This window comes from Chiloscyllium plagiosum, chromosome 3 (assembly GCF_004010195.1).
Source record: "Chiloscyllium plagiosum isolate BGI_BamShark_2017 chromosome 3, ASM401019v2, whole genome shotgun sequence".
Taxonomy (NCBI): Eukaryota; Metazoa; Chordata; class Chondrichthyes; order Orectolobiformes; family Hemiscylliidae; genus Chiloscyllium; species Chiloscyllium plagiosum.
In genome coordinates, this window is record NC_057712.1 from 3,107,419 (window position 1) to 3,123,986 (window position 16,568).

At 37.0% G+C, this 16,568-nt stretch overlaps 1 protein-coding gene across 2 annotated transcripts in view; it reads left to right on the plus strand.

The window, feature by feature from the left end:
* The window catches only part of LOC122540426 (microtubule-associated protein RP/EB family member 3-like), a 51,110-nt gene that overhangs the window by 20,734 nt on the left and 13,808 nt on the right, over nt 1-16,568 (plus strand). For both annotated transcript variants that reach the window (XM_043676177.1, XM_043676185.1), the window contains exons 3-4: nt 434-579; nt 13,881-14,082. In XM_043676177.1, the coding sequence (XP_043532112.1) occupies nt 434-579; nt 13,881-14,082 (348 nt within the window). The remainder of the gene's footprint in view (nt 1-433; nt 580-13,880; nt 14,083-16,568) is intronic.

Sequence of the window (16,568 nt, forward strand, 5' to 3'; positions counted from 1 at the left end):
GGACCTTACCATTACGTGTATAAGTCCTGCTAATGACTGACTTCTCCCAATTTATGCATGTGGTTGTATATAACTTGCAGGTATTTTAATGGTGTAATATTACTGAAAGGATAGTCAGTCTTCCATCTCTCTTGCATAGTTCTCTTTTTGCCTATAGCATTCAAAAAGGTTTTTTTTTCAAAAACCTATCTGCAGTACAGATTCTTTTGCAATGTTGTGGAACTTTCCAAGACTCTTCATGCTTTACTGCATGTAGTGGTGGAAATCACTTACTTTACCTTCCTCATTTGATGCAGTTTTTGACTTCTGATTATTTCAAAGCATTTGTTATTGAACATTTTCAATATATAAATTATATATTCATGCTAATTTGTGATTAAATGTTTTTTCAAACTAATTCTTGCTAAAATATGGATTTTGTTTTCTTCAACAGGAACAGCGTACTGTCAGTTTATGGATATGCTCTTTCCTGGCTGTATTCTTCTAAAGAAAGTCAAATTTCAAGCAAAGTTGGAACATGAGTACATCCAACATTTTAAAATCCTTCAGGCAGCCTTCAAGAAAATGAATGTTGATAAAGTATGTACTCAAATTTTGACAAAGGACAACTTTTCTATTCAGGGGACTGTTCAAGTTGCCAAGTCTTTTTTTTCATGTACATGTTACAGGTTTATTCCCTTGGGCTGTCACCACTACAAAGCCTTCTTTAGCATAGGAAGAACTGTATAGGAATAACTTACTGCAGGCAAAAATCATTTTTAAAGATTTTCTGTTTAATGATCCATTATACTTATTTTCTGTTGATCCTGTATTGAATTTAAAATGTTTCACATTGCAACAATCATAAACAATATGAAGTGTTTTTAAGCATTAGATTGTGTCTAATGTTTCCAGCAAAAAGAGAGATGCTGCAAATTTGGTTGATATTTCAAGTATAAGCCTTTCATCAGCAGTGTAGGTCATATTATAGAAAATTAATATTTAAAATGAATAGAACAAAACATTGGCAAGAAAACGTGTGTGCACTTAAAAGCCAATGAGTAAATTATCTGTAATATGTTTGAGTGGAAATGACAAGGGATGTTAGAAATTGAGACATGGGCAAATATGTGGGTCATTCAAGAGTTCATGGATAACAAAAGTTTAACAGGGATAAATGTAGGGAAAGACAAAAATACAAGTGAAGCACAGCTGATTCCATTGACCCAAGAAACTGGAAGAAGTTATGAAGTCTTGAGGTGAGGGTGTTTCATTCTGGCAGGTGGCATGTATCTAGGTTTATTTTCTTTTGGAGTTTTTGTCAATTTTACTGTGCATCAATTTCTGATAGCCTTATCCCCATTTCCATTCGGTATTTGAATCTCATAATTGTCTTTGACTTATCTTGTATTAAACTAATTTCTACTTTTAAAGTGCTTCCATTTTCCATTTGGATATTCAAGTCTTTCTACTTCAGATTGATATCTTTCCTCATCCTTCTGTGAGTAGTGAGCTCATGGAATTTTCTGCCACAGAAAGTGATTGAGGCCAAAATATTGAATGTTTTGAAGAAGGATTTAGATATAGTTCTTAGACCTAAAGGATCAAAGGGTATGGTATGGACCACTGTACTGATTGGATGCCACCTATGATTGTATTGAGTGATGGAGCAGGCATGAAGAAATAAATGGTAGACTCTATTTTCTATATTTCTCCTCTTTGCGCCTTTTAAATGTTAAAAATATATATGATATTATCATATATTCCTGCTCTGATGAAATATCTACATATGAAATGTCTCTCCTTAGATGCTGCCTGATCTTCTGAGAAGGAATAATATTTTCTGATTTTCACAACTCATATACTGTATGATTATACATGTCAGGAGTAGGAATAGGCTATTCAATTCCTTCTGCTTATTCTGCCATTCAGTGAGATCATGGCTAATCTAATTATAACCTCAAATCCACATTCCCACCTATCCCAGTAATCTTCCACTCCTTTGCTTAGAAAGAGTCTGTATACTCCTGTCATAGAAATATTGCAAGATCTGTTTACACACTATTTAAAGAAGATAGCTTCATGGAGCCTGTCCAGTCTTTCATTATAAGACAACCCTTTCATTCCAGGTGTTCCTCTTGTAAACCTACTCTGAGCTGATGTGATTCCAACATACTTTCAGAAGCGTGGACACCAATATTGTGTGCAGTATTCCAGATGTGGTCTCACCCATGAGAGATAGGAGGAGAAGTAGGCCATTCAGCCCATTGAGTTTGCTCTGCCATTCCGTGAGATCATGGCTGATCTAATAATCCTCAACTTCACTTTCTTGCCTTTTTCCCATAATGTTTAACACCTTTATTTCTTAAAAATCTATCTCGGCGTTGAATATAGTTGTTAACCCAGCCTCTACAGCTCTCTGTGGTAAAGAAGTCCACAAATTCACAACCATCTGAGATAAAATCCTTCCTCGTTTCTAACTTAAATATGTCACCTCTTATTATAAGATGACCCCTCCCCTGAGGTCCGAGACTCTCCCAAAAGAGAAACAAGCCTTCTGCATCTACCCTGTCAAGTCTCCCAAGAATCTTGTTTGTTTCAGTAATATGACCTTTCATTCTTCTATATTCTAACAAGTATGGGCCAGTCTACTCAACTTTCATAAGAGTGTCCCTCTATGCCTGCTATCAGTCTAGTCCCTGTATAACTGAAGCATGACCTCTCTACATTTGTATTTTCATGATAAATTATCACTTTCTATTAGCTTTCCTGATGATTTGCCATTCCTGAAATTTAATTTTTTTGTGATTTATGCGCAAGACCACCCAGATCCATCTGGATCCCAGAGGTCTACAATCTCATCATTTTTACATCCTATGCTCACTTTTATTTATCCTGTCAAAGTGGATGGTTGCACATTTTTCCCTATTATTTGCCAGATCTGCACTCATTTGCCCAGTCTAATTGTCTTTTGTAATCTCCATATATCCTCTTCTCAACTTACTTTCCTACCTATCTTTAGTGTTATTAGCAAGTTTGGTAGCCATAGCTTCCATTCCTTCATCTAAGTTATTCATATAAATTATGAACAGCTGGGGTTCCAGCGCCAATTCCTGCAATGTGCCATTTGTTACATCTTGCCAACCTGAAAAAAATCATATCTGCCTGCTCTCTGCTTCTTGAGAGCCAGCCATGCCAATATGCTATACTACCCTATGAACTCTTATTTTCCACAATATTGTGGTAGCTTCTCTAAATCGAAATGCAGTGCATCCACTAGTTCCCATTATCCACAGCACATGTCAGCATCTCAAATATAATAAAACTGCAAGATGTGGGAGCAGAAACAGGTCATTTAGCCTAACGAGTGTGCTCTGCCATTAAATTAAATCGTGAATGATCTGATAATCTTCAACTCCACTTTCCTCCCTTATCCCCATAACTTTGATTTGCTTAGATTGGTCAAACCTGATCTCCCTTTCTCAAAACCATGTTAACTCTGCCTGATTACTTCAAACTCATCCGAATGATATAACTTAGTTAAAAATAGCTTCTAACTTTTTCCCCAACCAACTAAAAACAAAACCCTACCATAGAAAATACTTCCCAGCTCAGTCTTTGTTCTGTTTAGTTAAGTGTTTCACATATTTAATGTTTTTAAGCATTGCAAGTTAGAGACTCAAATACAGATGATTGATTGAGAATACATGATATTTTGTTCAAAATCAGTTTTAAATGTCAAAAATTATTCTGTTTAACTAATACTGCACGTATATGTGCGTTTATTCTGACTAACAACATTTGTTGAAACAATAAAGAACTAATACCGTTAGCACATCTCAATTAATAAGTTTACATTTAGATTGAAAAGATAGAAACATGGGAATAGGAGAAGGCCACTCAGCCTCTTGAGCCTGTTCCACCATTTAATGAGCTCCTGGGAGATCTGCGACCTAATTCCATATACCTGCCTTTGACTCGTATTCTTTAATGGTGTTACTTCACAAAAATTTATTTGTCTCTCACTTTAAACTAACAACTGATCCAGTGTTTGCTCTGTGTGGAAGAGAATTCCAGACATCATCTACCCTTTTGTGTGTGGAAGTGTTTCTTCCCCTTAACACTCTGGCCCTAATTCTCAGCGTATGCCCCTAGTTATAGAATCCCCAACCAATAGAAATAGTTTGTCTTTATCTACCCTGTCATTTTGTGTTAAGATCTTGAAGATTTTGATCAGGTCAACTCTTAACCTTCTAAATTCTAGAGAAAGCAGACATAATTTATGTAATTGTTGTTCATACTTGGATATCAGGTTTGTTATAATTGTCAACCTTCATTGTACTCCCTCCAAATCCAATATATCTTTCTAGGCAGAAACTAATTCTTTGAACTTTGGAAGGCTGAATGTATTGCTTAGTAATTTGTGTATGGATGTATTTGTTATTTATAAAATATGACAATGTATATAACATGTAAAATGTATAAAATATTGGTAATTTGGTCACCAATTACTGCTTAGTGCAGTACAGCAGTAATTCTTTTTAAAATTATTGTTGTGGTTCTGTTCGCCGAGCTGGAAGTTTTTGTTGCAAACGTTTCATCCCCTGGCTAGGCGACATCATCAGTGCTTGGGAGCCTCCTGCGAAGCGCTTCTTTGATGTTTCCTCCGGTGTTTATAGTGGTCTGTCCCTGCCGCTTCTGGTTGTCAGTTTCAGCTGTCCGCTGTAGTGGTTGGTATGTTGGGTCCAGGTCGATGTGTTTGTTGATGGAGTTTGTGGATGAATGCCATGCCTCTAGGAATTCCCTGGCTGTTCTCTGTCTGGCTTGCCCTATGATAGTAGTGTTGTCCCAGTCGAATTCATGTTGCTTGTTGTCTGCGTGTGTGGCTACTAAGGATAGCTGGTCGTGTCGTTTCGTGGTTAGTTGATGTTCATGTATGCGGATTGTTAGCTGTTTGTCCTATATAGTGTTTTGTGCAGTCCTTGCATGGTATTTTGTACACTACATTCGTCTTGCTCATGTTGGGTATCGGGTCCTTCGTTCTGGTGAGTTGTTGTCTGAGCGTGGCTGTTGGTTTGTGTGCCGTTATGAGTCCTAGGGGTCGCAGTAGTCTGGCTGTCAGTTCCGAGATGCTCCTGATGTATGGTAGTGTGGCTAGTCCTTTTGGTTGTGGTATGTCCTCGTTCCGTGGCCTTTCTCTTGGGCATCTGTTGATGAAGTTGCGCGAGTATCGGTTTTTGGCGAATACCTTGTATAGGTGTTCCTCCTTTTTTTTGCAGTTCTGGTGTACTGCAGTGTGTTGTAGCCCTTTTGAATAGTGTCCTGATGCAGCTTCGTTTGTGTGTGTTGGGGTGGTTACTTTCATAGTTTAGGACTTGGTCTGTGTGTGTGGCTTTCCTGTATACCCTTGTAGTGAATTCTCTGTTCGGAATTCGACTGGGACAACACTACTATCATAGGGCAAGCCAGACAGAGAACAGCCAGGGAATTCCTAGAGGCATGGCATTCATCCACAAACTCCATCAACAAACACATCGACCTGGACCCAATATACCAACCACTATAGCGGACAGCTGAAACTGACAACCGGAAGCGGCAGGGACAGACCACTATAAACACCGGAGGAAACATCAAAGAAGCGCTTCGCAGGAGGCTCCCAAGCACTGATGATGTCGCCTAGCCAGGGGATGAAACGTTTGCAACAAAAACTTCCAGCTCGGCGAACAGAACCACAACAACGAGCATCCGAGCTACAAATCTTCGCAGAAACTTTTAAAATTATTTCTAAAATGTTTGTGAGACATTTATACCTTTTAAAATGCTTGTGTATAATCAAACAGTTATCTAAGCTGTCAGTTAATTTGCATCCATAGTTGGCTTATATGTGAAGATTTATTTTTATTCTCTATATGCAATATCACACCAAGCAGTCAAAGCTTACATTTCTAGTTCCAATTTCTGGTATTGAGAGCAGATTAAATTTAATGTACATCATACGCTTTTCTATTTACAGTAAAAATCATTTATGTTGTTATAAAATCATAGAGCCAAACAGCATGGAAACAGGCCCTTTGTTCCAACTCGACCATGCCCATCAGGTATCCCAAGCTAAACTAGTCCCATTTGCCTACATTTGATCCATATCTCTCTAATCCTTTCCTGTCTATGTGCCTGTCCAAGTTTTAAATGTTGTTACAGAAGTACTGCCATAGCTGATAGAATTGAATTCTCTTGCAGTGGAACATTTTTCAGTGTAGTAACATCATTGACCATAAATATTTTCAGGTCATAATGGATGTACTGACAAAGCCATAGTACAGTAAACTCCCTGGTATCCAGTACATACAGGAATGAGGACTGCAGGTTACATGAATATACCAGTTGCGGCCAGGACCACTCATAAATACCATCAGTGAGGTTTGATCAAAATGAGAGGGAGGGACTGAGAGATCACAGAGCAATGAAACCTACTCCCATGGATGACAGGTTGCATGAGAATTCCGGAAAAAGTGGACTTTATTTTGTTTTATTTTTCTGTTTGATGAAATGGAAATAAGTGATGACGTTCTAGCTCTCCTAAACTTTGGAGATGCATTTTTTGAGGATTTTAAAAGTATGGTATTGAAATTGCATTTCAGATCATAACATTATCCACCTCAGAGCTTCTGTATTGTCGTTCATCTGGTAAGGAGGTGTTTGATATTAGTTAAATCATTTTCCCTAAGCAATTTTAACTTTATATCAATCAGGTGGATAAAAAGGGAATAGTCTTTTTTTGTAATAGGCCCAAAAGTTTCTACTTGCATGATTTATGATGGAATAATACTGAATGTAAGTTTATATAATGTACAGATGTTGAATTATTGAACAAGTTATCTAATCTGAAATGAGGAACTCTGATATAACAAAGCTCATACTTTGAGGTCTGGCATCATGTGCCTCATGAATTAGGCCAAAATAAAGTTAGCGTTCATTTTTCTGACATCATACATATTCCATTTACAGATGAATCAAGCCTGCTACCAAACAATATAAATCACAGGATTTCTTTGTGTCTTCATCCAGGTACTAGATGATCTCCCTTACCATTTTGGTTTCTCTAAACTTCAAGTTCTTGTTCCCTCTTGTTCCCTACTCTCTATAACAAAATCATACTATTGCCTTTCCCTCAGTAACAAGTATTGAACAATTAAATATTTTTTTCAGCAAAGATTGTGTTAAAAAAATTGGAGTTCATTTGAATTTGGTATTTTTATCACATAGTTATTTCAAACGAAATGCTTATCATCTTTCACCAGTGAACTTTCTTGAAAGAAGCGTGACAGTTCTTGTCAAGAAGCATTTGTTGAGAAATTCTGACTGATTGATTGGAAAGAAAGATTTCTGGACCACAGTGATTTCTGCTTTGAGTGAAGTACTGAAGTTCCAATTCCAGATTGACTAGAAGTGCAAAGTACGTTTGGCTCCCTATAGTGCAGAGGAACATTGTCCTCAGTCACCAATAACGTACAGTTTAATCGGTACTGAGACAGATATTGTCCATCTAACTCTACTCGATTTTGGAAACTAATGCTGAGAGTGTTCTGTTCCAGCTTTGAATGAAAAGCTGTCTCCTTTTAAGAGTTCAAAAAATATTTTTCTTGATGTAAGCAAGTTTCAACAAGTTACCACCGGATATAGAATGGATTGACCTGGTTGTTCAATCCCAGCTCTGGTTTGGGCTGCTGCTAAGTCATTGGTATTCTTGATGCCTGTATGGAATCTAAAATATTAGCAACTAATGTTGCTTTGTTAAAATTTAAATTCAAATACTTGTGTATGTGGAGGCTCAATATTTTGGAGCCATTTTTAATTTAGTGTATGAGGATACTTGTGTTAGGGAAATTTTATCTGAGTTTGATCTTTACACCATATTATTTATTCTGAATTCTACACTCAGCCATTGCCAATTTGATGCATTTTCTATTTATGAAGAACAGAAGATGTATTTTTTGTCATTTTATAAATTGTAAAGACTTGGAATGGAAAGGCTCGGATTACTTCCATGAGTTGAAGAGACAAACTGTACAAATACATCAAACCCATTTGTCTCTGGTGTTCTTTCATATAGATGAAGAATGAGCAATTCTACCTGAATGTGAAGCTGACAAATATTTGCAGCTTAGAAATACAGGTGGCTACTCCGATATGCAGAGTGATGCAAGTTCATTACAGTTATTGAGCATCTGAGGAGAGAATCAAGTTACATATTAAACAGATTAGGTGTCAGTTTGGTTTCTGTTTAAAAGCACTCTGCATGTTTGGTATTTTTATTTCTGGGACCTTTCATCATAATAGCCCTCCTGTGTATAGAAAGTTTCTGCGGATTTTGAGCAGGAACAAGGATCTCCTCCCAGATGGTTTTACTCTCTGAAAACAGTCAATGTTGTTTCAGAACATATGAATAAGAGACTTTTGCTGACCCTTACCACTCGTAATGGTGGTTGTTCATTCTTTAAATGTGTTTTATCCTGTAATTCCAGAGCTCTGGAACCAGTTTATGATTGTCTTGTTTTTCCTAAACTTTTATATTCCTCTTTGTTTTCGTGATCACTCATGATCAAATTCTTTGTGTCAGAAACAGTTTGTCTCATTGCACTTATTTCTGTATGACAAATGTCTGATCAATCTGCTTTGGGGCTGCAACCACTGAATTTTCAATTCAAGTGCAGCAAATTTGGACCTCCTTTTGTACGTTATATGAAAACCGTTTTTCAGAAATGTATTCCCCTCATTCTTCTGACAGAATTTCTGTCCCCATTGTATTCCTCAGAAGTTGATTCCCTGTCAACATTTTAAGACCTATGGCAGTTAAAATGGATTGGATCAAAGCAGTTGTCATTCTACACAATTTCTTGCTTTTGCAAGGTAATTCTTAAGTGTAGCTGAAAATGTGTTGCTGGAAAAGCGCAGCAGGTCAGGCAGCATCCAGGGAACAGGAGAATCGACGTTTCGGGCATAAGCCCTTCTTCAGGAATGAGGAAAGTGAAGGGATTCTTAAGTGTATCCATCTCCAAACGATATATTGTGAATGCCTCAGTGGAATGTAAACCTCAATTGTTTAATGTTGGTTGGTTTGTCAACTTACAAGCAGAGTTAAAGATTGTTCTGCTGAATCTGTGGTGACTTAATGGATTAATTTTGAGAGAAACTAGCTTTAAGGCAACTACTTGGAAGAAACTCAGCATTTTCCTTACCACCACTGTTTGGATGTATCTGCTAAGAAAAACATCATCTTTGCCAAATCTGTTCTCTAAACTGATCTTTAAATCAATCATAGAGTTGTCCATCTTCATTTTTGCTCTTACTATGTATAAAAATGAGGAAACAAGTATGATGAACTACCAGTGGCTTGGTTCTTTATTCTTTGTGTATTTTATCCTCCACATAAAAGGCATCAGTCTTCCTTCCCCACTGTCTTGCGCTGATTTGGAGTGCTTGGAGGTTAAATTGTTAATTTTGTTTAATTTCTCCTTCGTTGTATCACCTCGGTCTACTTTTCAGCCACCTCCATCAAAAATACCTAAGGAGGGAATCTGGATCGCTGACTTATATACTGTGTGGGAGTGAGGGAGATCACATGGCTGCTGCGAAGAACATTGTTTAAAGGACAGAGTCTTGTGATTTCCCCCATTGGATGACAGACCTGATTCATCTGTATGTGGTGGATAAACTACATTGAAATTGAGGAAGACCATACAAAGGTACGTCATTTTACTTTGCACAATCCAATAACAATGGAAAATGTGCATTGTTTCAAAAATTGTCAAATGCTATTTAGTGATTTGTCTTTCGTAAAATGTTTAATTTGCTTGAATGGATTACTGTCTTGCAATTATATACATACACACAGCGTTCACTGTAATATATAATGACAGATACAACACTGACTTTGCAGTCTCGGTATCAATAGATATATTAGAATGGAAGAGCATGTTTATGGGACTGAATGATGAACTTATGTTCTTCTGTTTCTAATGTGTCTGTTAAGTTTCAGCCATAAAGTAATGCCATATGTTACAGGTACAAAATAAATATATATAGGTACTTGTTACATCATTCTTTTTAATTATAGTTAGAAATTTACAAGCAGATGTAATTGTCCTCTTGAGTTTAGAAATACCTTTAATTATTTGTATTTGGCTCTTTGGGATTTTTTTGAAGTGTCATGGGATAAGCCAATTTATTGGAAAAACATAATAATCACACTCCAGACCCAGATTACTCGTGTGCAATATAATGGGACATCTGCTTGTCTGTAGAAATGTTGAAGCAAACTTTAAAGCTGTTGACAATTGTTTAGTAACCTTTGAAAGAATACATGTTTTAGTTATGATGCAAGCATAAATTCCAGTGCTCAATTTTGTGCTGGAAAAGGACAATTCTAAGGATCATGGCGATTGGAATTATTTTGATTGTGTGGACTCATGAGTGCACGAGCATAATTATGTTATTAGATTAGTAATCCAGAGCACAAGTCTGTACATATCATTGTAGTTTGTGAATTTGAATTACGATTTTTAAAATATAAATCTATAATTTTAAAAAAAACTGGATAAAGACTGACATCAGTAAAAATGACCAGAAGCTGCCAAAATGCATTAAAAACCTGACTAATGTCCTTGAGCATGGCAGATCCTGGGTCTTTACCCTGTCTGTCATATATGCAACTCCCATTGCATAGTCTTATGGTAGTTTGGAAAGCTCGTTAAAGAGGTATAGAAAATAATTGTTTGTTTATACAGACCTTGAGTATTGCTGAAAAAGACCCATTTTGTCAAAGTGCCTCTAGTACTCAGGACATTTCAAAAGAATATTGGTTCAAGGGGAAAAGCAAAACTTCAGCTGTGCAGAGGAGATTGCTGATTGGTTGAACCAGTGAATAGTTGTCACAATTTAATTATGTTGAAACAAGCATAGTGCATATATATGTTCTCCTTGTTTGCAAAGAACAGAGCCCTGTGTAATAATATATGTAACTTTCAGTATACACACAAATGTGCCGCACTACGAGCCCGACTAGCAATCCAAAATCGGTTATTAGAATAATTTCGTGCACATTGAAAATCATTCAGTGAATGTTTTCCATTTGCAGAATCACATCTAATGTTAGGTATAGCATGGGGAGTTTTGAGAGTGTTCGTTGATTGGATTTAGTCAGTACTTTGCTTATTGTGTACAGGCTGAGGCAACATCTGTTTGATATGATCCATCAGTTTGGGATGGGCAGCCTAAATGGTTGGCATTATACTGGCACTAAAATTCATACGTCACATTACTGGTTTTTGTGATAAGCAGGATGTCTTTTTGGCTTGTTGGCAGCATCCTATCAGTGACAAAAGCCACTTATGTTGCTAATATATAGCTATGTGAAATAACTAGCTTCAGCTGCTGCTCAAACTTTTAAGATACCTTACCCTCCTACAGTAATCTGAAGCAGACTGCAAACTTTTCAGATTCATGAGTTGTGCGATATAGAGTGAAACATTATCTTACCAGGGCAGCCGTTCTCTCACAGGATGACTTTAAGACTCCTGATTTCAGTATCAAGTTTGCACAGCGAATCTACAGCCCTAGAAATAAAACCAAAATGTCAGACAACTACTAACTTTGTATTGTTTTCATTTTCCATGTGAGCTCTTCCAGCTGGCACTTCTGAGTGATTTCCCAAACTCCACTATTAAAGGTTATTTCTTTCATGGAATAACTGATATTCCCTTGCAACTATTTAGAACTTGATTGTATGTTTTTTCTCTTGTTTTTCAAACATGATGATGGTGATGTTGATCTGACTGGTTTAATTGCAGTTGAAAAGAAGATAATAGGCTGCCTTCTAACTTTGTCTTGGTTGCGCAACTAAGTCACTTTCGGGCTCATTGTAGAGGACATTAGATGCTAGCAACATGGATTCTTGAGTTATATGATGATACTGGATGCTGAAACAGAGTTTTATGACATTCCAGCTAATTGACTACCTTTTTGGTGATGGCCTGCATATTAGCATCTTTTATGAAATTTATTTTCTGATCTGTACTCTGGGCTTTGATCCAGTACCTACCAATGTGATTTTAATTCAGTTAATGTTTCCGAGTGTTTACATTTGTCCATTTCTGTATGACTGGGACTGAGATTCAAAGCTTCTCAAAACTTGCTAATCAATCTCTGTTAAATCCCTGTAGTTATCTTTATGGCTGTGATCACCATTGATTTTCACTTCAGTCTAGGTTGCAAGAAGTGCAAGTATCACTCCAAAGATTATTAGGGGGTAGGGGGAGTGCATTTTTTTTAGCACCTTTAAATTGGGACCCTCACCAAAGCTTTCTGGTGAGGGGGGTTTTAAGGAACATTTTCAAGGAAGAGAGAGCCAGAGAGATTTAAGATGGGGTTGCAGAGTTTGGGATGGAAATGGTGGAAGTCATGACGTCTGGCTGTTGTGGTAAAGGCATTGAGGATTTGCAAGAGGCTAAAATTGAAGAATAGATCTCTCTCTGTATTTTTGTCACTGTTTCATATGCAAATACACCATCAAACACAAGCACAAATTTCTCTGCTACTGCCTATATGTTAACTTACATAAGCAAAGTAACAAACAATGTATAAAAAAATTGGCAAAATGAATGAATTGTCAGAATATTAATTCAGGCTTATCCAAAGTATGTAATAGTGCCAAATTATATCAAACAAAATCCTAGCAGAAGACCCAATTGCAAGCAAAATACTGTGGATGCTGGAAATCTGAAACAAAAACAAAGTGCTGGAGATATTCAGCAGATCTGGCAGCATCTGTGGAGAAAATTAACACTTCAACTTCTCTTCAGAAAGCATGAACTCTGTTTCTCTCTCCACAGATGCTGTCACACCTACTGAGTTTTACCAGCACTTTGTTGTATTCTGAGTAGAAGCCCAACTTATTTGATATGTGTAAATCTCAACTGTTAAATTCTCATAATCTTCAATCATATGCTTAATGCGATGCTTAACTCACTTTTGTTTTTAAAAAAAAAGGTGAATTAGCATCATATTTACCAGTGTCCTTTCCACCTATCCATTATTCATGAGAGAGAAATTTCAACATTAAACTTGAGAATTGATTTCCAAGACAAGTGAACTTTCGGAATTAGCTAATTTAGAAATCAAAGCAAAAGGTACACTTTTGAAGCTTTTTTTTTTACCTTTTAACTCCTATTTGCTCAGTTGAATAGTGCATTGCTGTTCACCAGATAGGTTTACAAGTGAAAAATCTTCACTTTAGATCAGTGGTGCTGCAGAAAAGATTACTTTGATGATAGGGTGGCATCATGGAGCAATGAGAAAATTGTGGAGGAAGGAAACAATAAATTTGTATGCTATATTTGCGATGCTTCTATGATTCTGCTGTACTCATGGTTGTGTATATTTAAGTGTTTGTAGAAAAATGCCAGCGGTATCCACTTTTTATTTGAACACGTGGAACTTTAAAGGCCTTTGTTTCTGAAACAATTTTTATAATTTCCTTTTTGTAGTAACAAGTTTTCAATCCATCTGTCTCATTTCTGAATTGAAGAATCAGTACTTTATGCATTTTGTAATTTCTCATTTTGTAACTTTGAGCTAGTTTGTGTCTTTTAACAAGTATAGTTTGAATTGAGAGAACAAAATTAGTAAAAAGCAAACATTTACAGTTGCAAATACAATTGAACAGTTGTGCATTTTCATAAAACAAAATTGAATCATGCATAATAGATACTTCCCAGCATTAGAAATGTTGGATGTAGGATTTAATGGATTTCATCTGTCCCATAGGTATATGGAGTATAGATTAGTTTGAAGAATAAAAATAAATAAAACTGAACAAGAAATTCATTTCTCACTTTTGTTTTCAGATTATTCCAGTAGAAAGATTAGTGAAAGGAAAGTTCCAAGACAACTTTGAATTTGTTCAGTGGTTCAAGAAATTCTTTGATGCAAACTATGATGGAAAGGAATATGACCCAGTTTTAGCAAGACAAGGACAGGAGGTATTTACACCACACAACCCAGGTGATCAGATATTCAACAAACCCAGAAGACCTGTGGGCACTGCAGGTAAATTTCTAAATGCCTGTTGTGTTTTGGAATTTCATCCTTTCTGAGCATATTGATGACAAATGCTATTATATCTGATAATAAGCTGACATGCAGCGAATGTATGCTGAAGATCAATATAAAATTTACATTGCAGCAACTGTTGATCAGTATTAAATTGTTTTTATATAAAAATGTTGTGTATTATGACTAAGTATTATAAGGAAGAAAAAATTGAAGTGGGGGACCTACATTCAGGAAAATAAAATAAAAACCTAATAAACATTTCTATCCTATACAAGAAAGAAGAGGATGTTATTTGGGGAACAGAATGGGAGCAGCTGTAACAGAAATAGCAGGTGTTAGAAGAGCCAAAGGCCATTCTTGGAAATGATTGCCAGTGGGGTCAAGGAAGAAAGGTATTTGGAAGAGAGGGGTGCCTTGAGTTTTGCTCAAACATCCAGAGTGAAGGAAGTGACGGGGCAAAATACATTTTTACAACAGTACATTGATGATCATACTTTCTTAAATCCTAATAAGTAGAAGTATCTTAAATGGATTTTAGGGTTGTCATATTTTGTTTGGATAGTACTTAACAGGCCTCCCATCTTCCATTCTCAGTAAAGTTAGTTTTCAAAACTTTCCTACCCCTTTACTCACCTTTCATCTGTTGTCTTTGTGCTTGCTGACCTACATTGTTTCTGGTCACTATATTACCTCTGGGGAGCAATGGCCTAGTGGTATTATCAGTAGACTATTAATCCAGAAACTCAGCTAATGTTCAAATCTCACTATGGCAGAGGGTGGAGTTTCAATTCAGTAAAAACAAACTCTGAAATTAGGCGTCAAATGACGACCATAAAACCGTTGTTGGTTGTCAGAAAAAAACAATCTATTTTACTAATATCCTTCAGGGAAGGAAATCTGCCATCCTTACCGACACTGGCCTGCACATAACTCCAGGCCCACAGCAATGTGGTTTACTCTTAACTGCTGTTGGACAATGGTGGGTGGGCAATAAATGTTGGCCTAGCCAGCAGCACCAACATCCCATGAGTGAATAATAAACAAAATGCTTCCTCACATTTGCTCTAAGCTCACATGTCTTCAGTCTTACCCCTCCCCATACCTGAAACTTATTCCAGCCTGACAACTTTGAGAACTCTGTTCTTCCACTTCATTTGGCTGTGTATCCTCTGCTTTCTTTGCCCTCAGAGGATATTGTCATTGAACACAACATTCGTCACTATCTTGCTAACTAAATTTGCAACTGAATCATTTAATTTTTTTTGTGGGATATGGATGTTTCTGACAAGTCAAACACATTACTCAGCCAAATTGTCCTTAAAATGATAATGGTGATCTGCTGTGAACTACAATTATCTTTGTGTTTTAGGTACAGCTACACTGCTGTTACAACTGCTTTTCAGGATTTTTATGCCGGAACAGTGATATAGTCTGTGGCCAGGATGTTGTGAGAGTTCTGTCCAGTGTAACTACCAGCTTGTGGTTTCTATGCATTTGCCTTTTATTCTTATTGGTGATACAGGCGTTGGAGGGACCCTTGCTTATTTATTTATACACAGCTGCCACTGGGTGAGAGTAGTGGAGGAAGTGGATGTTTAAAGTTGTGGATAAAATACCAACTTCACTGGATTGCTTTTTCCTGGATGATGTTGACCTCCTTTAGTGTTATCAAAAGTGTATTCATTCAGACAAGTGGACAGTATTCCATCCCGAATCTAATTTGCTTCTAGAGGGTCAAAAGGTGTGGGAAATTGAAAAGTAAGGTTTTTTTCCTCCTTTTATTCTCGTATGGAATATGGATTTTGCTAGAAAAGGCCAGTATTTGATGTCCAGACCTAGTTGTCCTTAAAATGATTGGTTGTCTAGAACATTGCAGTGGGTAGTTCTGGTCAACCACATTGTTGTTGTCACATGATATTCAGCCTCTAAACTGCTGTTTTAGTTGTTATTAATGTGGCTGTCTAGTGAAGTTTCTGGTCAATGGTGACCACTAGGATATTGATGGTGCTGGTACTCATAGAGTCATAGAGATGTACAGCATGGAAACAAACCCTTCAGTCCAACCGTCCATGCTGACCAGATATCCCAACCCAATCTAATCCCACCTGTTAGCACCTGGCCCATATCACTCCAAACACTTCTTGTTCATATACCCATCTAGATGCCTTTTAAATGTCGCAATTCTACTAGCCTCCACCATTTTCTCTGGCAGCTTATTCCATACACATACCACTCTGTGTGAAAGAGTTGCCCTGTAGTTTTTTTTTTCAATGTCAGGAGAGACTGATTAGCAAGGTTAGATCTCATGGAATACAGGGAGAACTAGCCATTTGGATACAGAACTGGCTCAAAGGTAGAAGACAGAGGGTGGTGGTGGAGGGTTGTTTTTCAGACTGGAGGCCTGCGACCAGTGGAGTGCCACAAGGATCGATGCTGGGTCCTCTACCTTTTGTCATTTACATAAATGATTTGGATGCGAG